General features: G+C 41.2%; 2 protein-coding genes across 2 annotated transcripts in view; both read left to right on the top strand.

Moving 5' to 3' along the window:
* Positions 1-1,253: 1,253 nt before the first annotated feature.
* On the top strand, positions 1,254-13,749 carry AKAP17A (A-kinase anchoring protein 17A). Its single transcript, XM_048495088.1, has 5 exons — positions 1,254-1,395; positions 3,551-4,778; positions 6,636-6,784; positions 10,052-10,292; positions 11,868-13,749. Exons 2-5 carry the CDS (start codon positions 4,017-4,019, stop codon positions 12,753-12,755), a joined length of 2,040 nt encoding a protein of 679 aa, XP_048351045.1. The 5' UTR covers positions 1,254-1,395; positions 3,551-4,016; the 3' UTR covers positions 12,756-13,749.
* A 462-nt stretch (positions 13,750-14,211) lies between these two features.
* Positions 14,212-27,956, top strand: part of ASMT (acetylserotonin O-methyltransferase) — a 64,328-nt gene continuing 50,583 nt past the window's right edge. Inside the window, exons 1-3 of the mRNA XM_048494100.1 lie at positions 14,212-19,173; positions 20,103-20,277; positions 21,969-22,098. Of these exons, the coding sequence (XP_048350057.1) occupies positions 19,102-19,173; positions 20,103-20,277; positions 21,969-22,098 (377 nt within the window). The 5' untranslated portion in view covers positions 14,212-19,101. The remainder of the gene's footprint in view (positions 19,174-20,102; positions 20,278-21,968; positions 22,099-27,956) is intronic.

The raw sequence follows: 27,956 nt of genomic DNA, 5'->3' as shown, positions 1-27,956 counted from the left end.
CATTGTTTCCAATGGGAGCTAATAGAAGATGAAGGCTACATCTTTGAGGGTCCATAACTTTGGACATACTGAACCAAACTTCACCAAACCTGGGATGTACTATCAGGAGAGTCTCTTATTGATACCACCCAGATTTTGTGAAGTTTGGTCCAGGGAGTCCAAAGCTATGGACTCCCAAAGGAGGTGCCCCATCCCCCATTGTTTCCAATGGGAGCTAATAGGAGATGGGGGCTACACCTTTGAGGAGGTGTCCCCTGCAGGGAGCAGGGCGGGCGCATCCATCGCCCAAGGCCGGCTAGGCCGCGCCATGGGCTTGCTTCCCGCCTGCCCCGCTGGTTGCAGGGTGAGCGCTCTCCTGGCGGCCGGCCAAGCCAAGCCACCGGCCCCATCTTCGCCCGCCCTGCACGGAGCAGGGCGGGCACATCCATCGCCCAAGGCTGGCTAGGCCGCGCCGCGGGTTTTGCCTCCCGCCCGGCTCTCTGGTTGCGGGGCCACCGGCCCCATCCTCACGTGCCCTGCCGGCGTGGGGGTGAGGGGGGCGCGCGAGCAAGTGGGCGGGGGAGCAGACCGGGGAGGCATGAGAGCGAGTGGGTGGGTGAGCGGGGAGGGTGAGCCAAATGGCTCTTTGAGGGGAAAATGTTCCCGACTCCTGTACTAGTGGAACACCAGTGCCATAGTGAATACATTTGGAAATGCTGTCTGCTTGCTGTTAAGTTTTGAGAGCATGAAAATTGAATATATATTTGTGCGAAGCCAAATTCTGCTGTAAGTTAAAGGGTGTGTTGTGATCAATGTGCATTCATATACATTTCGCTATATTATTTCTTTTTGAAATACGGAATTGTAAAACAAGGCTGCTATTAGCTCATTAACGTATTGTGATCAGTGTGCTTTCCTACAAAGTAGCCCAAGGTTATTATATCACCCATATCCTATGCCGAATAATTCCAGTCGAAATCCACTGAAATCAAACAGCATGGGACAGCACAGTCAAGCTGCGCTAACGAAGCGCCTCCTCCCTCCAGGAAGGGACGTCACTTTTCGTCATCGGCTGACCCTGTCCAACCCCCTCCTACTTCCGGGTGCCTGATCAATTTCTTCCTCTCCCTGACTTTTTTTTCGAGTGTCAGAGGAAGCGGAAGTGCTTTTGTTTTGGCGGTGCTAGGCAATGTGGGAAGGCCGGTGCCGCGCGCATCTGCCGTGAGATGGGGGTGGGAGAGAAGGATAAGGCGGCGGGGACAAGCAGGAGGACAACGACGCGGTGGGGACGGGGGTTTCTTGTGACCAGCATGGGGGGAATCTATACGGTGGCCAGAGGCGAGGTGGTCAATCTGCAGAACAGCCTCCGGTGCGCCCCTTAAAGTCCACAGTCCCCCTGCTAGATCTGCAAAGAGTGTGAGTATGCCCTGCTAGGTTGTGGGAAGGGGGTGGCAGTTTCCCCGTTCAACTGCCTTAGGAGACTTGCGCGAATCGCTTCCCTTTGGAGTTCTCTGAACCCTCTCGCCCCGTTCCTCAATATGGCCATAATGATACCGATCTTCCATACCTCTGGAGCCTGCATAAGCCTACATAACAATGTAGTCCTGTTGGGGCTATTGCTCCCGTTGCCACATGACTCTTCTAACATTCCGTTCCCTCCCCTTTTTTGCTAAATTTCCTTATGATCAATTGTCAAGATTAGCTTTGCTTGTTATTTAGACTAGTCACTAGTGCAATAGTTTTCTGCTTTTTCCGGCTGTCTTTAAACCTAGCTTGTGACATAAGACCCCTTTTAAAACTCTACCATGTCTGCATTTTTGTTCTGCCCCTCCTCTTCTGTTTGCTCCTGTTTCTTAATTGTCGTCTGTTCAGTTGCTGGTGCCAAGCTTGGCAAGAGACCATTGCATTTATGGCCTGCTTGAATGTTTGTGAGTGGCCGTTTTGGAAGTAGAGTGCTCGGTCTGGTCCAGCTGAACAGCTCTTGAGTTGGAGTCGTTCTAGAAAAATGGAAATGGTTGCTAGGGCAACACAGCATAAATCAGGGCATTACTGACCTGTGGGTTCTGACCTACTAGTGCAGGGGTAGGGAACCTGCGGCTCTCCAGATGTTCAGGAACTACAATTCCCATCAGCCCCTACCAGCATGGCCAATTGGCCATGCTGACAGAGGCTGATGGGAATTGTAGTTCCTGAACATCTGGAGAGCCGCAGGTTCCCTACCCCTGTACTAGTGGAACACCAGTGATATAGTGAATATATTTAGAAATCCTGTCTTTTTGCTTTTACGTTTTGAGAGCTTGCATATTGACCATATATTTATGCCAAGCCAAATTCTGCAGGGAGTTAAAGGGTGTACTGTGATCAGAGTGCATTCATGTATATTTCTCTGCATTATTTGGAATTTGGAATTGTAAAACAGGGCTGCTATTAGACCATTATCAATCTGTGTACCACTTTTCAAATTTGTTAAAATAATGATATTGTATTGTACTTCTATGGGCTGCTTCCTGTTTCTCTAAGCTGTTTCCAGAAGCACCTACTTTTATACCCAGCCTTCCTTCCCAGGGAGAACTCAAATCAGCTTACATTATTATCTAACTACTACAACCACCACACTTACCCTGCAGCAGTTTTTAAGACAAAATTTTGCTGTTGCAAAAAGGATTCCTTTTAATAACAGGATTCCTAACAAATAGAAACTGCTATAACACTGGAAAGATTGGTAATCCTAAATTCACTATGTTTGTCTATGTTCTGTACCACAAAAGTGTGAGGTAGATGCAATTGCTCAAAAGTTTAAAAGTACATGTTTGAGTAGTACATCCTGATTAATTCTTTAATATGTCAAAAATAAGTCGGATATCCTGAGGAGGCTCCAATCAGATGTTGGCAATTCAGGGAAAACAGGTTGTGTCTCACTATGCTATATAGAAATTTGCCAGGTGCTAATCTGTAGTTTCTGACTAAATATGCAGAAGATCATGCTTGAAATAAATGTAATTTCATTTTACAGATTTTAGAATGGTGTTTACTGCTTTGAATACTTCACTAACTTGATAGCCAGTGTGGTGTAGTAGTTAGTGTGAAGATTGGAAGCTGGGAGAAGAAGGAGGAGGAGGAGTTTGGATTTATCTCCCCCCTCTCTCTCCTGCAGGAGACTCAAAGGGGCTTACAATCTCCTTGCCCTTCCCCCCTCACAACAAACACCCTGTGAGGTAGGTGGGGCTGAGAGAGCTCCGAAAAGCTGTGACTAACCCAAGGTCACCCAGCTGGCGTGTGTGGGAGTGTACAGGCTAATCTGAATTCCCCAGATAAGCCTCCACAGCTCAGGCGGCAGAGCTGGGAATCAAACCCGGTTCCTCCAGATTAGATACCCGAGCTCTTAACCTCCTACGCCACTGCTGCTCGAGGTTTGAATTCTTATTCTGCCATGGAATCTTGCTGGATGACCTTGAGCCAGTGGCATACTCTTGGCTGGGGGTAAATTAAGAAAATAAACTTTAAGTAATGACATCATCTAATCTTATGTAGATAGGCAAGACTTTAATTGTTCTTTTTCAATTTCTTACAGAGCAAAAGTGTTCTAGTAGTTGCAAAGATTGGAATTCCTCTCATGGCTGTGATTCATGACGGAACCTTGTGAGCTGTCTGAAGGCAGAGATTATTGAAGGGCTATTGCTGTTTCTGCATTTTCAGAGTTTTACAGAGCATAATTAACTTTTGTATTTTTCTTGCTGTTCCTACTCCTGTTCCTACACAAACTGGGTTTATACTGCATCACTCATTGCAAGCAAATAGAGCATGGCTAGGAGAGACAATCTGTTCATTCACAGTCTTTGTGTAATATGTTTTGACAAATTTTAACAGGCCATAAACCAAGAGACGCCTTGTTTTAATTCCTCTAGCTGCACGTTCTTTTCAAAGTCATAACTGTTAAAATGGACATTCCTTCAAAGAAAGGGACCACTTTCCACTCCGTGTCTTTAAGATAGATAAGCCTGCTTTTCTTTTTGCTAGTTTTCTGTTTAGTTGCAACTATGGCAGCTGCTACAATAGTTCATGACACTTCAGAAGCAGTGGAGCTCTGTGCTCTTTATGGACTTTATCTCAAGCCCATTACAAAAATGAGCATCAGTGTGGCACTTCCTCAATTAAAGCAGCCAGGAAAGTCTATTTCTAACTGGGAGGTGATGGAACGGCTGAAAGGAATGGTGCAAACTCACCAGTTCTCAACTTTACGGATTTCCAAAAGCACCATGGATTTCATCCGCTTTGAAGGAGAAGTAGAAAATAAGAGTTTGGTTAAATCCTTCTTGGCTTGCCTGGATGGGAAGACTATCAAACTCAGTGGCTTCTCAGACATTTTGAAAGTTCGTGCTGCAGAGTACAAAATTGATTTCCCTACTCGACATGACTGGGACTCCTTTTTTCGTGATGCAAAAGATATGAATGAGACTCTGCCAGGAGAAAGGCCTGACACTATACATTTGGAAGGCTTACCTTGTAAATGGTTTGCACAGAAAGATTCTGGCTCAGAGAAACCAAGTGAAGAAGTGCTTATCAAGGTATTCAGTAAGTTTGGGGAAATACGTAATGTGGACATACCCATGTTGGACCCTTATAGGGAAGAAATGACTGGCAGAAACTTTCATACTTTCAGCTTTGGAGGCCATTTGAATTTTGAGGCTTATGTTCAGTACCAAGAGTACGCAGGTTTCATCAAGGCTATGAACGCTTTGCGTGGAATGAAACTGATGTACAAAGGGGAGGATGGCAAAGCAGTGGCTTGTAACATAAAGGTGAGGTCCTGTTGAGTTGTTTATTGTTGATTTCTTTGGTAAAACAATTGCATGCTGTTCTGTATATTCCTGGGATATTATATGCATTCTGAAACTGTTTTAGGTACATGTTCTGTTGATTTTTTTTCAGTAAGCTGATTTTATCTCATTATATCTTTGTCAAGGGCAGGGTATAGGAATCATATTACCCCAATGTTGAGAGATCTGCACTGGCTGCCCATTTGTTTCCAGGCACAATTCAGATTGCTAGTTCTTAACTTTAAATGGCATGGTGTTAGGGTGCTTAAAGGACTGCCTCATATTATTATCCCACCCACCAGTTAATATCCACTTCTAGAGGCCTGTCTGAGCCCGCTGCCTTTCAGGGTGAAGTGGATGGCAACCACCGACAGCACTTTTTAAGCAGTGGCACTTTGCTTATCAAACACAAAATTAGTCCCCTTGAAGCTCATTGGGCACCTCCAGTGCTTTTTTCTGGCACCAGGTCAAAATGTTTCCCTTTGTCCAGTCCTGTAATTAAGGGTTGAGCTTTTATTTTAGACTGGAAACTGTTGTTTTACCATAAACTGTTGTATGTATTTTACTTGTTTGTTTTGCTGGACTGGAATTTTAATGTGGATTTTAATATCTTTCAATATTTTGTTTTTTATTTTGTAATCCACCTCAGGCAGGCTCCTGGAAAGCAACATAAATTGCATAAGCAGCGTAAACACTAAATAAATAGTTCAATGTGAGAAGTCATTTTCTTTGACACTTTATAATGGAAGTCTGGATATATTTGCTTATTTATTTTTAATTTCTAGATCACCTTTCCATAAATACAGTTTATAACAGATATAAAGTGCCCCCCCCCCCAAAAAAAAGCCATCCCAACACTTCATGTAAGAGAAGTTCATATGACATTGTCTACAGGTACATAACTTGTCCAAGAATCCTTTTCAGTTGCATTCTTGATAATCCCAGTCACTGGCAAATGTGATCCAGAGCTGTGAAGAGCATGAGTCTTTATGTATTGTCGAAGGCTTTCACGGTCTGATTCAACTGGTTGTTGTGGGTTTTCCAGGCTGTGTGACCATGGTCTGGTAGATCTTGTTCGTAAAGTTTTGTCTGCATCTGTGGCTGGCATCTTCAGAGGTGTATCACAGAGAGAAGTCTATTACACACTGTGTACAGTGACAGTAACAGACTTCTCTCTGTGTTACATCTCTGAAGATGCCAGCCAAATACGCAGGCAAAATGTTAGGAACAAGATCTACCAGACCATGGCCACACAGCCCGAAAAACCCACAACAACCAGCATGAGTCTTGTTCATTTTGAGGTAATGTTGACATTTTCCTTTATGCAAATAGGATTTTTCTTCTAACAAGAGAATCCTTGCACTTCCACATGTCTCTATACACCTTTGCAACTTCTCAGAGCCAAAAGAATTGCTTTTAAAAATACAAGAAAATCATGTAGGTAATCAGTCCTCTATTGTGTTTTACTTTTCTAGGCGGTCCTGTCCCATGCCCTAAAACACTGGCTGTAAAAGCCCCTTTCCCCCTTTGTTGTTGCTACTGAACCAAAGACAAGAGGGAGAATTTTGAAGCTTGTCAGGTTTTGTTTTCTCAGTCCCATGTGAAGGACCGTGAAAGTTATTTCTACTGATTTAAGAAGAGTCACTGTGGCTAAGGAACAACTGAAATACAGTATTTCTAGAAGATAAGAATGAAAACCATGATAGTTAAAAATGTATGCTAAGAGTCCTCTAAGCTATTAATATTGCAACCTAAAATTATGTTAAATTTTTAAAAAGCTATGTCAACTTAGCAGACTTCTGAGCATTGGTATGAGTACTTTCTCCTATGTTTATAAAGGTTTCATTTGATTCAACAAAACACCTGAGTGATGCTTCAATTAAGAAACGTCAGCTTGAAAGGCAGAAGCTTCAAGAGCTGGAAAAACAGAGAGAAGAACAAAAGCGTAAAGAAAAAGAAGCGGAAGAAAGACAAAAAGAGGAGGAAAGGTAGACTTCCAAATAGTTCTGTGCTCTTAACATGTTTCGTACTTCTGGCATATCCTTAGGGGGTTGATTGCTAGTGGGAATAATTTGAACTATATGTATATCTTGACCATATTCAAGAAAGCTTAGTTTAAGGATTCTGATAATGGCAGATAAAAATAGAAACCCTGCTTTTGGAAACTGTTCATCTGCTGAAAAGCACAGTAGAAGTTTTTGGGGAATTGCTTCAAGGACTGAAATACATCTACCTTGGAGAATAATTTAAAATCATGAGCTTTCTCCTCATACATACCTAGTAAAACTCAAATTTCATACCTGTTAAAATGAGATTAAATTGTAATGTTGTTGATAAAAAAAATGCTGGGAAGCTATTTTAGGCCTACCAAAAACATCCCAGACTACTGAGGTGACAAAAGACCTCAGGTTTTTAAAGAAAAATTACTTCAAAGTGGCACCACTGCTATTGTGCTCTTGTAAGTGGCATGATGATTGTGGTTCTTTCTATTCTCTAAATATCTTACCTCAGGAAGTTTCCTCAGGAAGTTTACAGATGGGTTAGAAGGAAGACATTTTAAATAACTGGGAAATGGTTATGGAAGATTAAATTAAATATACCATCAATAGAGTGTCTTCCATTGTTTGTAGTAGCTTTTTATTTATCCTTTCTAGTACATAAACATTGTTTCTCACTGTTAGCACACTATCTGCCATACAAAAAGTTGGCTTTCTTTTGGAAAATCTTACCCAAGCACAACATTCCTAACGTACAACGTCTCTTTTTAAAGTTAGCTTTGTGGCACATTGAACATGTGTGGTCAAAACATACACAATTTATGCTGCCCATATTTCTTATTTTTTTATTTTTTGAAGAATAAGAGGACATTATTACAGGAAAAAAGTGGGGCCTGAAGCTTGCTTACTTCTATCAACATCTAAAACTTACATCTTCAAGTACTCTTACAAATTTTCAAGCTTAAAAAGATCTAAATATAACATATAACATAGTTATCCATATGACCATTGTTGTCATTTATTGTTGCAGATCTTGATTCTAAAAGACTCTCCATTTCTTTCTAAATGCTGTAGGCCATCCGTTATGAATCAGAGATATTAGCTTTGTCATGGCTGCAAATTCTGTGAATTTGTTTGTCCATTCTGTAAGATCTGGAGGTTGCTCTACTTTTATTTATTTTATTTATATATTAGATTTAGAAACCGCCTACCCCCGAAGGGCTCTGGGCGGTGTACATCAAACCATAGATCAACAATAATACACAAATAATTTAAAATCATACTAAAAACTGTCCCGGGAGGAGACAGACAGTGCTGAATAGATGTTATATGGGGCGTACCGAAGATGGTATAGCATGCAACACAGGGGCATCTGGAAGGGGCCTCACCAAAGGCCTGGTGAAACAATACGGTTTTACAGGCCCTACGGAATTCACCAAGATCCCGCAGGGCCCACACATCTGATGAAAGAGTGTTCCATCGGTAGGGGCCAGGACCGTAAAAGCCCTGGCCCGGGTAGAGGCCAGTTGCAACATGGAGGGGCCAGGGACCATCAGTAGAGGCCTACCCGGGACATATGGAGTGAGATGGTCACAAAGGTATGAGGGTCCCAAGCCACGAAGGGCCTTTAAGGTTAACACCAACACCTTGAAGGTGATCGGGAATTCCACTGGAAGCCAGTGTAGGTGGCGCAACACGGGGGTGATATGCTCTTTGAAAGAACCACCCACCAAGAGTTGCGCCACCGCATTCTGGACCAGTTGCAATTTCCAGATCAACTGCAAGGGGAGGCCCGGGTAGAGCGAGTTATAATAGTCCAACCTGGAGGTGACCATTGCATGGATCACAGTGGCCAGGTCGGCCTGGGAGAGATAGGAGGCCAGCCGTTGGGCCTGACGGAGATGGAAAAAGGCAACCTGGGTAACATGGCCACCTGGCTCTCCATAGAAAGGGAAGAGTCTAGGTCCGTGGTGGCGAACCTTTGGCACTCCAGATGTTATGGACTACAATTCCCATCAGCCCCTGCCAGCATGACCAATTGGCCATGCTGGCAGGGGTTGATGGGAATTGTAGTCCATAACATCTGGAGTGCCAAAGGTTCGCCACCACTGGTCTAGGTGGACCCCCAGGCTGCGAGCCAGGGAAGTAGGGGTTAGAGATACCCCTTCCAGTACCGGCGGCAGAAAATCCCCATGTCCCCCATTGAGGCCAGCCAAAGGACCTCCGTCTTCGATGGATTAAGTTTTAACCTGCTCTGCTTTAACCAACCAGCAACCGCCTCCAAACAATGCTCTTGTTTCCTCTTGCTCCAAATGCGATTCTAGCCACAATCACCAAATTCAGTGTGCACTTTAGATATATTAATTGCCAAAATATTTAACATTCTTTTAGGATCTAATGCAAGCTTAACTTTCATTACCTTTTGTATTTCATCATGGCTCCCCATATTCATAATACAGCCTTTAAGGTAAGAATGTGGGAAGTTAGTTTTGTTTTTAAATGTTCTAGAAGAAATTTTTAGAAACCCTCCATATTCTACTTCCATCCTTCACTCTGGTATTTTGTATAGATTGCAGTCATTGCAGGCTTATATGATACACAGTTTCACAGGGGCCCTTTCCGCACGGGCCAAAAACAGCGCCCTAGGGATGGCAAAAACGCCATCCCTAGGGAGCTGTTCGCATGGGGGGCACTGCTGCATCGCAGCAGCGCCACCCTTGCTTCCATCCAGCGGCGCGAATCCACTGTTTCCCAACCTCACTCCCTGAGCGAGGTTTTCCGGAAACAGCAACTTCCAATGGCAGCAGCTGGAAGGCGCCATGTCCCTCGCACCATCCCTGAACGCTTACCTCATTTCCTGGCTTCCGGCTCATCGCAGAGGCCAGGGGACACGCCCCCCTGGCCTGCGACTCTAGAGCCGTCGCTCCAGCCTTTGGGGACGTGTCTCCTGGCCTCTGCGACGAGCCGAAGGCCAGGGGACGAGGTAAGCTTGCAGGGACGGCGTAGCCTGTGCGAAGGCTGCGCCGCCGCCTGCTGCACTCCTGGGACCGTCCATGCGAACGGTTCCGGGGGGGGGGGGTGCGTTGGCGTCTTTTACGCCGACAACCCCCCGCACTGTTGCGGTGTGGAAAGGGCCTGAGATAGGTGGAACTTAAACTTCCAGTTTGTGTTTAAAGTTTAATGCGTATATAGTTTCTTTTGATTGAAGCATCAAATAAAGCTTGTACCTGTTGTGACCTATGTAATATGCACGTTTAGGAAACAGAGGGAACTTGAGGAACTGGAAAGAGAAAGAAAAAGAGAGGAGAAGGTGCGCAAGAGAGAACAGAAACAGAAGGATCGTGAAATTCGTCGAAATAAAAAAAAGCTTGAAAAAATTCAAGCTGAAGAGCAGAAAAAGCTGCAAGAAAAAATAAAACTAGAAGAGAGGAAGCTTCTTTTAGCTCAAAGAAATCTTCATTCCATTCGACTAATTGCTGAACTGCTGAATAGAGCCAAGGTAACGTTTTACAAACTTAGGTGGATTCCGCATGGGCCAAAAGCAGCGGTGAGAAAACGGTGTAAACCCTTATACGCCATTTTATAGCATTTTACACTGTTTTCACACCACTGTTTTTGGCCCATGAGTAAGCCACTTTAGTTTGAGTGAGTGTCCATGTACAAGCCACCTTAAAACACCATGTGTATAAACTACTTCTCCTGATTTCAGGCTTTCCAATGTGCATAATTTGTAGGTTCAGTTCTTGCTCAGTAAAGTGCCAGTGGCCCTTTGCTTATGGCATTAATTATTATCCTATCCTCCAGTCTTCACACTTTTTCAAATAGGCATCTGTAACCCCTGAACATTTTTAAAGATGAACCAGATATGAGGATATGTGCTGCTGTCTGTGCAGATTGGTTGCTGGAAGAACCTGCAGTAGGTTTACAGCTGGGTGTTTAGGATCATCCTATTCTCCTTAGCATCTCCACTGAATCAGTGTCTACAGTGAGGGATAGTGGCCTGATGTTGATGTGGACATGGAGCAGGCTAGGGCCTGCATGCAGCATCTCAGAGCATATTAGATTGCTTAAGAGACCAATTGTTGAGTGACTAAGGCTCATTCCGCACACGCAAAATAATGCACTTTCAAGCTGCTTTCACAACTGTTTTTGCCATTCCGCACAGCTTCAAAGAGCCCTGAAAGCAGCTTGAAAGTGCATTATTCTGCGTGTGCGGAATGAGCCTATGAGAAACACCAGGCTTTCACTGTGTTGAAAACGTTTCATATATAAAGGTTCTCAGCCACCAGATTTAGAATGTTGCTGTGGCAAAACTGTTTTAGGTGTCTCAACAGCTTTGTGTGGCTGCCTGTAAATTTAGGACCTGAATAATATTTATCACACAGCTACACTCCAAGCAAAAGCTCTCAGAAGTTAAATTGAGGAGAATAAATACTGTGTGCTTATTATCCCCAAGTGCCCAAGGCTTTTTGAAGCTGTCATCTAGCTGTTTTGTATTGCTGACAATTGGCTGCATGTGCAAGTTTTTGTTAACAGTTGCTCAGTATGGAATAGAATGTAATTGAAATAATTTGTTCTGACTTGACATTTTTGACACTGTCCATTGTGGTGCTTCTGTTTGCCTTCTAAGAACTGTCTGAGCTGAGCCTGCCTTTGTTTGTGGGATTGTATTAGTAGTTAGAAATGAAAGCCAGTAATTCTTATAATACAGTGTTTCTCTACTTTTAAGGAAATAGTTGGGCCCAGTCTTTTTTTTTTTTTGCTCAAGCTCACAAACCTTTCTTCCTTACTAAGACCTTTATCCATATGGCTTAGCCTCAAAGGCCCCAGCATAACCTTTGTCCATGTGGCTTAGTCTCATGGATCTCCCTCCCTCCACCATTTTTACCCTGCAGATAAGCTGGTCAACTCCAGCCCATTATCCAAAGTTGAGTATTCATCTCTGCAGGGCCTTTTCTGACAAGTTATCCCTTATAATGGTTGTCTGAATCTGTTCAAGGCTGGCTTTGTTCTGGATTGAGCTTGTTTCAAGACAGAGGGTAATGTCACTGTCTTGTTCCCTCAATGTTCCTAGGCACTAAAGCTTCTGGAGCAAGAACACAATGAGGAAAAAGTCCGGCTTGAGCAGTTGGAAGAGAAGAGGAAGCTGCAGGAAGCTGAACTCCGTCGCGTAGAGGAGGAAAAGGAAAGAGCTCTTGGACTGCAGAGGAAAGAGCGGGAATTGAGAGAGAAACTATTAAGTAACCTCATGAGTAAGAAAATAGAAGCAACCCATTTGAAAAGGATTGAACATAATTCTCCTCCTCTGAAAGTGATTGGAGGTGTTTTTCACTATGTCACATCTACCTCAGCCCAATCCACCTTGGCCAGACCCATCCAGTGCTATCAAAGCAGCATATCATCTAATGAAAGCATCTGTCCTCAGCTGAAATGCCTAAATGGAAGCTTTCATGAGGCGGTTCACATCAATGAACCAAAGACTAATACCAATAACAGGGAGACTTTTTCTGAAGGAAGTAGCTCAGGTGTTCTTTCTTGCATCCCTGTAAATCAGCAATATAAGAGCACATCAGAACATGAACAGAACGCATATAAAAAGGACTTGTTGACTGAGCAAGGCAAGTGTAATAGAGAACCGAGCAAGGGGAAGAGTCATTCATACAGAGATGTACATAATCATCACAGCAAAGAAAAAACTGAAAAGAACAGACACAGGAGAGACTTAAGCAGCGAGGATGAAAAATACAGAAAAGATGGACACCACCATAAAAAATATGCTGCAAAAAGCTACAGTCCTTGCCAGAGAAGCTTAAGTCGAGGACACACACGAGAGAGGCGATCATTTAGTAGTGACAGGGAGCAGGATGAAAGAGGATGCAGTCAGGATCACAAGAGTGCAACCAAGAAACAAAAACACCGAAAGAGATCTTTGAGCAATCAAAGAAACTCTTGGAGTAGGTAATTAAAATGACTTGGCCTTTTTGTAAGGGCTATCTCAGGCAGGACTGGAATGGATCTCTGTGTGCGTGTGTGTGTGGTGGGGAGGGGGGGAACCTGGTCAGCTGTTTTACTTGAATCTAGTTTTATGGAGCCAAGATACATATAACCACGCATTATGAATTTTGTCTGTGTGTGACTTCTCATCTGCCAACTCTGCTGGCTTACTACAATACCATACATTCTGAACATTCTTGCTCACACTTTCACAGACTTTCATGGTCTTCACTACAGCTGTCCACTGGGTCCTTTTTAAAGACACAATGACAGCAGTCTCTTCTTTAGAAACTGACATGTGTGTGGGCCAAGAAAGAAACATGAACTTGCCAACTACATGCTTGACTCAAGACTTCAGCAGTTCAGTGCAGGATGTTTGGTTCCTGAGTTGGTGCTTAATGCAACCATAAAGGCAAACTTATTTTCATTAAGGGCTGTGATTCCTTCATGGCTCTGGAGGAATGCATATTGAGTAGTGTGATCTAGGGCCCAGATGGTCATGGTGTTTGATGCTAATAAACAATGTTTCAGAGTTCTGGTCCATTGGAAAAAAAACACACTAGGATTTCGGAGCCTCAGTGAAAGTCCACCTGGGGCTGCTGTAGTATTTAATGTTTGACTATTTTGTTCATGCTGTTGGTTGAAGTACCTCTCTTCATACAACTGCACAGACTTCTATCTTTTGAAAGAGGGGCCTTCCTGCTAAATTATTTTTACTTATAATGTTCAGATTTCAAAGTTGCTATTTCTCTTAAGTATGTTTATAATGTCTTTGCTTCTGGAAATGAAGTTCAGGAATTTCCAAAAAATCTAAAGTTAACATTGCTGTGCAAAACCCAGCTTTTTTACCATCTTATGGTAAAAACACAAAAAGCCATCACCAAGTGAACCCAAACTGCTGTTTCATATTTCAGTACATTAAATATTGTACATTTACTGCATTAAATCAGATTTCATTTGCATGTGTTTTGACAGTTACTGGGTTATTCTGATAACTTTAATACAAAGTGAAAGTAAAGTAGTCCTCTTCACAAGAAGATAATGGAAGCCAAGAAGTGTTTCTTGGAAGTCATCTCATGGTTCTTTAATTTCAGTTATAGATTGTCTTTGCAAAGTGCTTTGAGGAGAGACTCCATAATGCCAGTTAGTGTAATAGGTAACCAAAGAACCATGGGCGAATCTAAAGTCTTCTGCAAATGGAGTGAATTCATGCAAGTAGTTTTCATAGTGGTGGTGTGGTGATGATGGAGGTGATGGCCACTAACCTGGATAGCTTTAAAAAGGGCTTGGACAGATTTATGGAGAAGTTGATCTATGGCTACCAATCTTGATCCTCCTTGATCTGAGATTGCAAATGCCTTAACAGACCAGGTACTTGGGAGCAGCAGCAGCAGAAGGCCATTGCTTTCACATCCTGCATGTGAGCTCCCAAAGGCACCTGGTGGGCCACTGCGAGTAGCAGAGTGCTGGACTAGATGGACTCTGGTCTGATCCAGCTTGCTTGTTCTTATAGCTTTCCCCTTCATCCAGAACCCCCCCCCCCCCCCCCGCCCTGGCTTCTGTTTGGGGCACCCTTCCTCGCAGCCAACTCAAAGCACATCTTAGCGCTTCAAGTAAATGTTCTAATAATGCCAGGATCTTGCACCCTGTTCATGTTTACACTAAGAATGTACAACAGACAAAAGTTTCAAGCTGCAGTTTTTGTTCTTTTAACTTTGAATAATTTTAACTTGGCTTTTTCTTTTGACGAACAGTGAATACTAAGCCACAAAGGCTTTCTTTTGAACTAAATGGTTCTCAGTAGTAAATTGTTCCCATGTACTCGGAAAATGATTTGGCCCTCTCGTAGTTACTGTTTTAATGGCTTTAAAATAAACCTGGGTTAAATGTGTAAATTATTATCATCAAGACAACTGCGGGGGGGGGGGGGGCGTTCTCAGGTTTTTCAACATGCAAGTATTATTTCCATGCTTGATATGTTTGCTGTTGAAAACAGTGGAACTGTGAAGGTTTCCTGGATCAGTTGTAATGGGCATCACTGTGTGTTGTTTTAAAAGAAAGAAACATGGTTGCAAGTTTCTGCAAGTTTTGTTCTGCAAAAAGCAAGAAGTCTGTTGTACAAATATTTTGTAAACATTTGGAGACCCAGAGCCATCCATGTGAACTATCATTTATTGGAATCATAGAAGCGTAGAGTTGGAAGAGACCCCAAGGCTATCAAGTCCATGCCATGCAGGAATACACAATCAAATCACTCCTGACAGATGGCCACCCAGCCTCTGTTTTAAAATCTTCAAAGAAGGAGACTGCCACACTTCGAGACAGTGTATTCCATTGTCCTTACCTTCCACAGTCCTTACCATCAAGAAGGTCTTCCTAATGTTTAGGTGGAATATTTTTCCCTATACCTTGAATCCATTACTTCTTGTCCTAGTCTCTGGAGCAGCAGAAAACAAGCTTGATCCATCTTGAACATCCTTTCAAATATTTAAATATGGTTATCATGCCACCACCATATGTTATTTCCCTATTCTATTCATTCTATCTTATTTCAGTATTTACTTTTTTCTTCTGGGGCCACGCAAAGAGGCTTACAACAATGGGAAAAAAATTAAAATGAGTTATATCTTGAACTGGTTCTGTGTCCAGTGGGCAAGTTTTTCCGAGACCTTGAGCTACAGCTAAGAGGCCAGAGCCATCATTGGCTTTCACCTCCAGTTGTGCCCATACCTGGAAATGGGAAATAAAAACAAACATCCTGCTCATATGTTCTAGCAACTGGTCATGTTACCTCACAGTTTTCCATCCATTCTCCAGAATCCCAGTACTGCTCTCTGTTCCATTTTTCTAATATGCCTCCTCTGACTGCATGTTGTTTATTAGTGCCAAGCATTGTTTGAAGTTTTTTAAGGAAACGCTCTGCTTTTTTTTTTTTGTATTAAAAAGGTACCATACTCTCATGTAAGGCTGTACCAATTCTCATGCAGGACTGCCCTCCCCCATGCCTCATAAGAGGTCTGGTACTCAATACCGGTGAGTAGCACCACATATGCGCACAAACATGCACACACTCCCTAGAAATGGCTGTATATTGTTTCAACCCATATGCTTTTTGTGATTTGTGTGAGGTTTTAAAGAGAACAAACATGCTCTTAAACTGTGCTATATTTAATGCAAGGCTGAACAATTTGACCTGGTTGAATTGAGGGAAACTAGGAAAAATCCTAGCCAAAATCTCAATTTACAGTCTTAAGGCCTCTCTCAATACAAAGCCTGATGTTAACTGATGGCTTCAAATATTTTGCATGACAGGATTTTATGTTCAAAAAGACATGCAGACTAATAGCTTTCACAACAAACGCTTTGGAGTTTTAGGCTTAAGATATTCTGGCAGAGTGAAAACAATTCTAATTTACCCTCTATATTCTAGTAAGAGCTTAGACAGCAATCATCAATCACAGCCCACGGAAACTGCAAACTGCACAATATATTCCATCAGTTTAGTTACTGGTACCAACAATCCTTTTCTCTGCTTTTTTTCGCTCTGCTTTAAAACATTTTTTTTCATTTTCTTAAATAAAAAGACATCACACAAAACACAAAAACATGCCAAAAGGAAAGAACAACAACTCAACCCATTACACAACATAAGGTGATTTCCAGCTATCTCATCTTTGACTACAGGTTAACTCCAATGAATACAATTAACAAGTTGTTTTAGTAGTCTTTTCTTAAATGTCTTGTGGTAATGACAATCTACTTTTTCTTTAGATTTTAAACCCTGACACTACTTCTCTATTTGAACAGTTCTTCAAAAGGCATTCTGTGAAGGGTTTCTAGTGGTGTGGAAAATGGTCCAAACTTATCTCTTAACAGTGCTGTCAGTTTTGCTAGTTCTTCATACTCTGTAACTTTCAGAATCCATTTCTCTTTTGTTGGTATCTTATTATTTCTTCATTTTTGTGTAAATAAAGCCCTTGCTGCAGTTGTCACATACATAAACAGAGTTCTACATTGCTTAGGAAAGTCTTCAACCATTATTCCCAACAGAAAGGCCTCACGTTTTTTCAGAATTGTTATTTTCAAAAAAATTTGCAGTTCCTTGAGTATCACATCCCAAAAAGTCACAGCCTCTTTACATGTGCACCACAAATGAAAAAAGACCTCTCTTGCTGTTGACACTTCCAGCATCCATTTAACACATCTTTATACATCTTTGCCAATTTTTTGGGCATTAAATACCATCTACACATTATTTTGTAACAATTTTAAATTGTAACGTGCTATAAATTTTAAACCCTTTTTCCACAGTCCCAGTGTTCCATCAAAGTATCACAGCCAACATTTCTAGACCATCTAATCATTACAGATTACAAGACACTCTACTTCAGTAAATCTTTTTAGCTGATTATCTTGGATATCCTCAAAAGGAACAGCTGCTCATTGTGTTGGACAGAGAGATTTATTCCATTTGGTTTTAATCAACAAGATAGCTTTACAGATTAATATTTAAAAACCAGTTTATCTTTATTTTTATTGAAGAGGTCAGGATTACTGACTTGAAATGATAAAACACTCCTTGTTTCCATATCTCTTCTCCCATGAGGTTGACAGAAGAGTCTGTTTGGAAGGATCATGCTGAGGAAACCTGGTATCGCCACTCATGACTTTAAGAAAAGGGGTAAAATGGGAGTCTTCAACTCTTAATCCCTTCAGTTCAATGCAACACATTTTAATTCAATTTGTATTTTAATAATAACCATGCTGACTCATAATGTGATTAGCTAAAAGACTTGTTTATCTACAGCAGCCCTCGAGGTCATCCTTTGCTTTGTAAAACTTGAATCCTTTAGGAATTCTACAGCTTGGCCAGTGCATCAGTATTATCACAAAAGAGCTCCTGTGTGAGTATAAACGTACTCTAATCTATTCCAAGAGTTTGATAAGATGTTAGGAATTTTTAAAAACATTGGATTCTGAATTGCTTCTGTTACGAAGTTGACTGATCTTGCAAACTAAGCTTGCAATGATTACAAGTTAATTCCCAAAGCATCATATTAAAAACTTGTTTTAGGTGGGTGTCCATATTGGTCTGCAGTAGAAGAGCAAGATTCGAATTCAGTAGCACCTTAAAAGTTTAACAAGCTTTCTGAAAAGAAATTCTATATTATTAAGCATATTGCCAAAAAAATTCCAGACGTTTCAGAAGAACTATTGCAATATTTGATAATGCCAGCCACAGTAGCACTTGCAACAAAATAGAAGGCCAAAGAATGTCCAAGCTAAGAGAACTGGGAAAATAAACTGGTGGAATATTCAATATTGACAAATTAACAAACTTGTGAAAACCCTAGCTGCCTGAAAGTCTGCCATAGATCAAAAACAGGCTCAATCCCTGGGAATGTCCTACTTCACCCCCAGCCACACCAGCATACAGCTTTAGGCCTGTGCAGGTCCATGAGGCATAGGGTCTTCCCGATCGGGCACTGCAGAGCTCTGTGGCACCCACCCACCTCCCAGTTTGCCCACCCTATGGAATGGGCAAAAGGGCTGGCAAGGCCCATTTCAGCTCCAAGAGCTGATTCAGGGCCACTGTTTCTGGAGTGAGTCGTAGATGACCAATCAAAGAATTCCATGATAAATGAGAAGTGTATCATTTCTAATATTCCCCAGACCCTGCAAAGAATAATGGTGAAAAGTGAAGGACATTGAAATTTTTATTGTAACCTTAATACATTAAATTGAAAAAAGGTTTAAGGGGAAACAGATAAATGATTGATCACTTTATGAAAACTAATATATCAATTCAACTTTTATTTTGTGCAAAAAATTTTGAAAGCCATTTATCAAGGTTTTTTTGTATACCTTAGATTATTAGAATTTATATTAAGATTAGCCGTCATTGGTAATTATTTTTTGTTTGTTTTTATATTGTGGCATATATTGAATTTAGTTTGTTTCAGTCTCTAGAATTAACTATAATATTATTTGATTCCGGTTCTGGTTTGTTAATTTCCATCTATAATAAAATAAAATAAAACAGGCAAACAAGATTTTGAAGGCATAAGGTTTTGTGAGTCAAAGCTCTCCTTGGCAGATTTAAAAACTGTTCTTCTAACTTGTGTCTTGCAAATATTCCAAGAGAACCAACTCTGAGTAAATGAAAAACAAATGAAACGCAAAGAAATCAGAGTATAACATTCAAGTGAGTGGTATTAATATTATTAATGAGGCTGCCCAAACAATCTGTGCCAGCAGGTAAGAGGCTTATTTAAACGAAGTGGGAAAGAGGATTTCTTTCAAAGAGTAGAAACATGAACTCTGCAGAAGACCTCGAATATCCTCATACCTTAATTCAATACCAGAATGGATTTTTAATATCAAAGGTAAGTCTCACCGATAATACCATAATATTACTGAAATTAAGAAGAAACACTTGTAGTTCTACATAGCTGTATGATCAGAATGAGTAGAAACTTCATGAGATCTACAGGGTTGAACTTTTTAACTTAACAATCATAACTCGTAATTTGACATTGGAGGAATATTTGTTTAGAGGGCTGGGAGTCGGGACTGACATCTGAATACTGTAATTATTTAGAACGTTCCTGCCACACTGGGAATCCCATTTTTGAAAACTGTATAATGGTGTCAAACTTGCATTTGTTTTCCGCTTTCTTTCTTGATAGTGCCAAAAAATATTCCAAACATTTCAGAAGAACTACTTCAATGTTTGATACTTTAATGCTGAATCTGGAAGGAAAACATGCTTTAAATTTCTTGATTTTTTTAAAAAAATCTGTATTAAGCAAAGATATTAAAAACAGCCGTGTTGTTTTCCCATCATCTGTATTTCCTTTTTTGTTGTTGTTGTTACCAGAGAACATATAATTGCTTGGCATTTGCCAGCTTGTGCTCTCCAAGAAAAAAATCTGGTCTTGGTTAACGTGTTTCCTTACACCAGTATACACTGTGGAAAGAAAGCAGATGGCAATAAACAGAATATAATTCTGTTGCAATTTTTACATTCAAAAGAACTGTTCAGTACTGCAAAATAAGGAACCTGTGGGTGTGTAACTATTTTGAAAAACGCCTCAGTGGTTCTTGCCTTTGCAGTGATTAAAACAGATTTTGTAAACTCATAAAGGGATTGGAAAACTATAAAACCTGATAGAGAAATGTTCAAAATTTCATCAGAGATTAGCTGAAGGAATTCTCATTGGAGTGAGATAAAGTTCACTTCTGAAGTGCCTCCATTTCAAACTTCAGTTCTGCCTTATCCATCCCACTGTACTTTCATTCCTTTGGTTTTTAGGCTATGTTTGCAGCCTGTGAGTTGGGAGTTTTTGACTTGTTAAGCAAGTCAGAAGAGACCTTGTCTTCAAAGACTATTGCTGAAGAGCTGGGTACCAGTCTTCAAGGAATGGAGAGACTGCTTGATGCATGTGTGGGTTTGAAGCTTCTGACCATAGAGATCAAAAAGGGAGAAGGTATGTCTAGGATGGAATCAATATAATATCTTGGTCTCTGCACTGTTACATAGCTTAACAGTTAGAATATTTTAAAAGCAGCAATGGGGAATAACTCAGCTTGGCAGTGCGAGAGGCAGGCTAGGTGGGATCTTTTAGACAGCTATACCAGAATTGGCTTTTGAAACGTTCCACAGAGAATACAAAGAGACCAAATTGAATTTAAATATTTTTATAAGTTTTTGGTGCAGACATTCATACAATGAGGCATAAAGAAGCATACACACAGTTCCTAAGTGATATAAGCAGGGAGGAAAAATAGGTTTGGATGATAGATTGGGAAGGGAAGCAACGGGGACTATACGTTACCTAAGTTCAGCTGAGAAGTTCTGAAGAAGGCAAGGATTCCTATGCCAGCATGGAAATCCAAGCAAAGGACGATATTGTGTCTCACAACCAACTTGACCAAGAGAGGTTCAGGCCAGTAAAATGAGCACTGAGTTTGGACGAAGTGTACTTTTATACCCCTTAGCGCAGTATGGGGCTGGAGTAAGTAGGTTTCGTTTTCCTGGATTTTCTGGGTTTCCATGCTGGGATTGCTGGGCTGAGCCAATTAATAGCTCACCTATTGTCTTCTAGATGTTGGGACAGTAGAGCCAATTGTCTTGTGATTGTATCAGGGTTAGTCTTGAATGACTTATACAGAGTTGCTTCTTGAAGTCTCTGCCCAGATATTCAGATTTGGCTGAGGCTTTGAGTGGGTCAGGGAGGGATCAATTGTTAAGGAGATGGTTTCTAAAGTCCTCCAAGCAAAATTTCTTTGTGTTGCCTCAAAATTATTTTAAATTGCTAACTTAAAAAGAAAGTTTGAAGACAAGAACTTGAGACATGGGCCTCTGAATCATGAAGCATAATCTTTTAGCCTTCTTTTGATTATGTAGTTCAGACCATTTTACTCTTCAAAAATGAGAACATTTCATTCTGTCATGGAGATGTAGGTCTGATTAGATTCTTATAGGCACACAGTGATGACTGTAAGTGAATCTCATGTTTGGCTAAATGGGCAAAATGTTCAACACAAATGAATTGTTCAGGGAATCTGCTTATATATTTAATAAAAAGATTTATATCCCACCCCTCCCCTACTACAGCAAGGGCTGAGGTGGTTAACAAGTCAAATATACATTTTAAAACAGATATGGTTAAAATTTGATTAGAACCCATAAAATAATACAGATAATAAAATGGTGTCCTAATTCCCAGTAGAGCTGACTCCTGAGAATTGCAGACTCTCTGCAGATAAAATGGGGGGGGGGACCAAGGGGAGCACATGGAAGACTGGGGTCGGGGGACTCTTAGTGACCAGTGAATGTATTAGAGCAGATTCTGTAACATTGCCACTCCAATGTCTGTAAAAGACCCATATTTCGTAGCATTTATATTAGATTCAAGTGCCATCTTCCTTCTTCATTTCACATGCTGTCTTCATCCTCCTTGTCTTTGGTCATGGTCCAGTCAAGCATCTTATGGTAGACTCTTCATCTGCCCTCTTTGTAATTCCTGTTTCTAAAAAGGTTCGTATGGTCTTGCTTTCCCTCACAACTCAATGTGAACAGAAAACATAAGAATGGACAAAGGAGTTATTGTGAAAATAGCAGTAATGAACAGATCTTGTTACTCAAGTATATTGATTCCACTTCCTTCTTTTTTAGCATTTTATGGAAACACTGAAATATCCCGTATCTACCTCACAAAATCAAGTCCAAAGTCTCAGTATGATAATTTGATGTACTACTCCAAAACTATCTATCTATCCTGGCACTACTTAACAGATGCAGTAAGGTAAGGAGGGGGGAGAGAAGAATGTTCATGATGCCAATAGAAAAATCATGGCCCTTCAGTGCTCCTTGTAATGAAGCACTGCACTTTTTAAAATAGGAAATGATGTCATGAGGGAAATTAGGAAAAATGAAGATGCTGGCTGTTAATAATGAAAGAAGTATACGTTTATGCTCATGCTTTGTGTGTGATCACAGTGGTGTTGCTCTTGCCCATTCAATGTTACATATCTTGCGTTGACATTTGCCAGTATTTCAATGAACAAACTTACTGCAGGCATGAGAAATCCATTTTGTTAGGTTATACCTATTAATTAGTCCCAAAGGTGATATATAGTGATGATAATGCTATTTGCAGAGGAGGATGACTGGCTTGATGCTTCTGCTTCTTGTGATGGAAAAAAAGAAATTCAGGCTAAAGTGTTCAGCTAATGAGAAAAACTACATGGTTCTAATTTTCTACTAGAGTGTGATTGCTTTTTTACTGTTAAAGTAAGAACATAAGAACATAAGAACAAGCCAGCTGGATCAGACCAAAGTCCATCTAGTCCAGCTCTCTGCTACTCGCAGTGGCCCACCAGGTGCCTTTGGGAGCTCACATGTAGGATGTGAACACAATGGCCTTCTGCGGCTGTTGCTCCCGATCACCTGGTCTGTTAAGGCATTTGCAATCTCAGATCAAGGATCAAGATTGGTAGCCATAAATCGACTTCTCCTCCATAAATCTGTCCAAGCCCCGTTTAAAGCTATCCAGGTTAGTGGCCATCACCACCTCCTGTGGCAGCATATTCCAAACACCAATCACACGTTGCGTGAAGAAGTGTTTCTTTTTATTAGTCCTAATTCTTCCCCCCAGCATTTTCAATGAATGCCCCCTGGTTCTAGTATTGTGAGAAAGAGAGAAAAATTTCTCTCTGTCAACATTTTCTACCCCATGCATAATTTTGTAGACTTCAATCATATCCCCCCTCAGCCAGCCTCCTCTCCAAACTACAGAGTCCCAAACGCTGCAGCCTCTCCTCATAGGGAAGGTGCTCTAGTCCCTCAATCATCCTTGTTGCCCTTTCTTCTGCACTTTTTCTATCTCCCTCAATATCCTTTTGGAGATGCTGCTTACCAGAACTGGACTCAGTACTCCAAGCGCGGTCGCATCTCACTGCTTTATATTAGGGCATGACAATCTTTGCAGTTTTATTCTCAATTCCTTTCCTAATTATCCTCAGCATATTGTTTGCCTTTTTTACAGCTGTTATGCATTGACTTGACATTCCCATGGAACTATCAACTATGACGCTTAAACTTCCTTTCCTGGTCTCAGACTGACATAGCAATTGACCCCTCAGAAGCGTGTAGGCGAAGTTAAGATTTTTTGTTCCTATGTGCATCACTTTATATTTTGCTACATTGGAACTGCATTTCTGCCATTTCTGAGCCCACTCACCTAATTTATCAAGGTCCGCTTGGAGCTCTTTCAGAATCCTTTTGTGGTTCTCTCACCAATTCTACATAATTTGGTATCATCTGCAAACTTGGGCTACCACGCTTACCTAAGTAATTTCTACTTCCAGGTCATTTATGAATAGGTTAAAGAGCACTGGTCCTGTAAAACGGGATCCTTGGGGGACACTGCTCCCGACATCTCTCCATTGCGAGAATTTCCCATTTACATCCACTCTTTGCTTCCTGTTTCTCAACCAACTTTTGAATCCATAGGAGGACTTCCCCTCTTATTTCTTCATTGCTGAGTTTTCTCAACAGTCTCTGGTGAGGAACTTTGCCAAAAGCCTTTTGGAAATCCAAGTAGACAATGTCCACTGGTTCCCCCTTATCCACATGCCTGTTTACACCCTCAAAGAACTCTAGTAAGTTTGTAAGACAGGACTTGCCTCTGCAAAAGCCATGCTTGACTTCTTTCTCAGCAGGTCTTGCTTTTCTACATGTTTTATACATTTTATTCCTTTTAATGATAGATTCTTACTAATTTCATTTCAGTGAACAGATGTCAAACTGACTGGCCTGTAATTTCCTCGGTCCCCTCTAGATCCTTTCTTAAAGATTGGTGTGACATTGGCCATCTTCCAGTCTCTGTGGGATGGAGCCTGATTTCAGGGATAAGTTGCACATTAAAAGTGAGAAGATCAGCAATTTCATGCTTCTAGAGCTCTTTTAAGAACTCTTGGGTGAATGCAATCTGGGCCAAATAGGGGATTTGCAACATTTAGTTTTATCAATGGTTGCCAGAATCTTCTTCCCTTGTCTACCACTATCTTCGCTTTTGAGTCTCCTCGGATCTCAGCCTCCTAAGAAGCTTTCTTTGGTTCAGGTGCAGGAATGTTCCTCACCTCCTTCTTGGGTGAAGACAGATGCAAAGAATTCATTCAGCTTTCTCTTGCAATCTCCCTGCCATCTTTAGCACATCCTTTGTTCCTTTGTCATCTAACGGGCCTGCCGCTCTCTTGCTGGCTTTTCCTGCTTTTGATGTACCTCTTGAAGAACTGTTTGTTGCTGGTCTTGATGTTCGCAGCCATGCGTTCCTCATAACTTTTCCTTTTTTTTTTCCTCCCCTACAGCTAACTTGGCTTCTCTTTTGCCACCATTTGTGTTCCTCTCATATTCTTTCATCAGCCAAACTTCGGACTTCCATTTTCTAAAACACATTTTCTTTTTCTGATAATTTCCTCAACCTCTCTCTTGTTAAACCGCATGGTGGCTTTGATTCACTGGGTGCTGCCTTTTCTAACCTGTGGAACACATTCCAGCTGAGCTTTTATTACTGTGTTTTTAAATAAACCCTCCGGCCATACCTGGACAGTTTTGACTCCCTTGATTTTCTCCTTTTCAGCCTTCCTGTGCACTATCCCCCTCAATCTTTGAGAAATTTCCCTTTCTGAAGGCGTAATGTAACTACATTAGTAGTTGCCACTTGTTTGCATGCTGAGATACTGAATCTGACAGCATTGTGGTCGCTGTTCCCTATCGGCTCAACAACACTGACTTCCTGCACCAGGTCCTGGGTCCTGCACATAGAATTAGATCTTAGGATCACCTCTCCCCTGGTTGGTTCCTGCACAACCATCTGCTCTAAGTTTTTCACAGTCATTTCAGCATATCCAGGAATGCTCTCTCCTTACTTCATGACCTGAACATGCATTTTTCCAGTTTATATACGGGGATAGTTAAAATCACCCATTACTCACTCACATTTTTGTTTCCTTTGTTGGCCTCTCTAATTTTTTTTTTCTTTTTCCATCCTCTGTGAATCCTCTTGTGCACTTTTGGTCAGGGGGACGATAATATATTCCTAATACACATTAAACTGTCCTTCACACCTGGTATTGATATCCACAGTGATTCTGTAGAAATCCAGTTCCCTTATGCTGCTGTCTTTCATTTTATGTGATACTATGCTCTCTTTGATGTAAAGGGCAACTCCCACTCCCAATGCTCTGTCCTTGTCCTTGTCCTTCCTATAGAGCCTGTGGGAGCCTTTCGGTATAACAGCATCCCACTGGTTCTCCTCATTCCACCATGTCTCTGTAATGCCCACTATATCAAAGTCCTCCTTCAAAAACTCTGTATCTCCAGCTCCCCATTTTAGGCTCCATCATGCTTCTATTTCATTAGCATAGAGACAGCTGTATACCCTGTTCTCTGTCCTTAAACCTGGGATTTTCCTCTATGTGCTTTACCCTCACAAGTCTTTTTGCAGACACTATCCCTTGTCACATGCACATTGCTATGTTCCTCCCCTTTGTATGTGGTTGATTTAGAAAAACTCCTCCCTCTCTGTCTGCATCCCCTATAGATAACTGTATTCCGAACCGAAGTCACCTCAGTCTCCTGTCGGCTTTCCTCCCCAGTGTGTGATCAGTTTAAAAGCTGTTCTTGCCACCTTATTAATGTTGGAGCTACCAGGCAGCCTGGTTCCTTCTTTGGTTAAGATGGAAGCCCTGGCCCCTGGCTTGTACAGGCCTCGCCTTTGTCCCAAAAGGTTGCTCCCCAGCTTCCCTGACAAATCTGAAACCCTCTGCCTTACACCACCTTCTCATCCACGCATTGAGACCCTGTATCTCCGCTTGCCTAGCTCGCCCTGCGCATGGAAGGGGTAGCATTTCTGAGAATGCCACCTTGGAGGTCCTGGACTTCAACCTGTTTCCTAGCAGCCTAAATTTAGCTTCCAGTAAAGTAACTATCAACAAAGGGAATAAGGACAACTAGATAAAATCCTTTTAAAAATTTCTTTTGAAGAAGCCTCAGCTGAAATGAACGTATTTCTTTGTTAGTCATACCATGCTTTAAGACCCCAAGCAGTTTACAACATCATTTCCCCTACCAATTTTATTCTCAACAATCATCCTGTGAGGCTGAGGTTGTATAACTGGCCCAAGGACACCCAGTGCCCTTCCATGACAGAGTAGGGTTTAAACTTGGGTCTTCCAGATCCTAGTCAGGATCTACTCTGACTACTGTATCCCATTGCCTCTAATAGGAGCTGTGCAAAAAGCACTTCCTAAATCTATAAATCTATACAGAAGAAGAAAAGTTTGGATTTATACCCCAACTTTCTCAACCATAAGGAGTCTCAAAATGGCTTACACACTCCTTCCCTTTCTCTCCCTACAACAGACACTTTGTGAGGTTCATAGGGCTCAGAGAGTTCTGAAGAACTGCAACTAGTCCAAGGTCATCCAGCAGGCTACATGTATAGGAGTTGGGAAACAAATCCAGTTCACTAGTGAAGAGTCTGTCACTCATGTGGGGAAGGGGGAATCAAAACCAGCTCTCCAGATTAGAGTCCACTGTTCTCAACCACTACACCACAGTGTATACATTTTAAAAATTTCCCATTGTTGGGTTTTAAAGATGTTCTTTAAAACCAATAAAATAGATAGGTTGGTATCCTGTTAAGACAAGATAAAAGCTTTGATGAAAAGCAATTGTTTTATGTTGATGCAACACTGTTGTTTATGTTTATATTGATGCAACATTGTTAATCTTTAGATGTTGATCAGTGTATTTACCAAGCGTTAGAGGTTTAAAGGCATGCACACATGGTGCTCCATGTCAGTTGTTTGATGGGTATGGGTTGGTAGAAGAGAGAACTAACCGCAACCCCACTGATCCTGCCAAATATTTAATTGTCTAGCTTGACATTCTCATTGCTAAACAATATGAAGATATGTATTTATATTTGAATGTACAATCAGCTCAGTAATGAAAAATAGTTGATTTCACATGCAATATAGATAGAAGTTACCACAAAAATTTAAGGCAGGTGGAATCTAGAAAAAGCTGGTCTTCCTTCCTCCCTTCCTCCCTAATTATTTAGGTATTATGTTTAATGTAAGATTAATCTAAGAAGGAAATATAAATAAATGGTCCTTGAAAATTAGACTGGTATCATAATCTCATAACCTCATTTCAGAAAACTGTAGTTAATGATAAAAGGTATAAAAAAACCCCGGAGGTTTCGAAAGATCCAAAAATGATATTGATACAGCTCTTTCTAAGTAGTGTTCTACTAATACATAGGCCAATGCTAACAGATATTCATGGCAGTAAAAATTAGTATAGCAAAAAAAATGGGAAAGAAAAGAGTATTTAAATTTTAAAGAATGCATGAATAAGTCATGGCAAATTGTCTAAAGTAACAGAATTGGTGAGGCTCAGAGATGAGAGACTGCAGATCCCCCGACTTTGATGAATGCTGGAAACCTTTTTAAAAATCCTGGTTAACTGAGCTGAATTATGATATTTATATGTGTGCTATTTCTGTATAAAGAAAAAGAAAGTGTAATATCTAAAAGGACTGATATTGTTTGCATTATTTAAATATTTAACTTTTGTTGTTTTCTTTGGTTA

The sequence above is a fragment of the Sphaerodactylus townsendi genome, linkage group LG04 (assembly GCF_021028975.2).
Source record: "Sphaerodactylus townsendi isolate TG3544 linkage group LG04, MPM_Stown_v2.3, whole genome shotgun sequence".
Taxonomy (NCBI): domain Eukaryota; kingdom Metazoa; phylum Chordata; class Lepidosauria; order Squamata; family Sphaerodactylidae; genus Sphaerodactylus; species Sphaerodactylus townsendi.
The sequence above is the reverse complement of the archived record's forward strand: the minus strand, read 5'-3'. Positions and strand labels throughout refer to the sequence as shown.

Excerpts from the sequence above, each read along its gene's own strand:
- AKAP17A (XM_048495088.1), top strand. The coding sequence starts at position 4,017 with ATGGCAGCTGCTACAATAGTTCATGACACTTCAGAAGCAGTGGAGCTC. Across the intron at positions 4,779-6,635 it reads CAGTGGCTTGTAACATAAAG|GTTTCATTTGATTCAACAAA; the intron begins GTGAGGTCCTGT and ends ATGTTTATAAAG. Across the intron at positions 10,293-11,867 it reads AACTGCTGAATAGAGCCAAG|GCACTAAAGCTTCTGGAGCA; the intron begins GTAACGTTTTAC and ends CAATGTTCCTAG.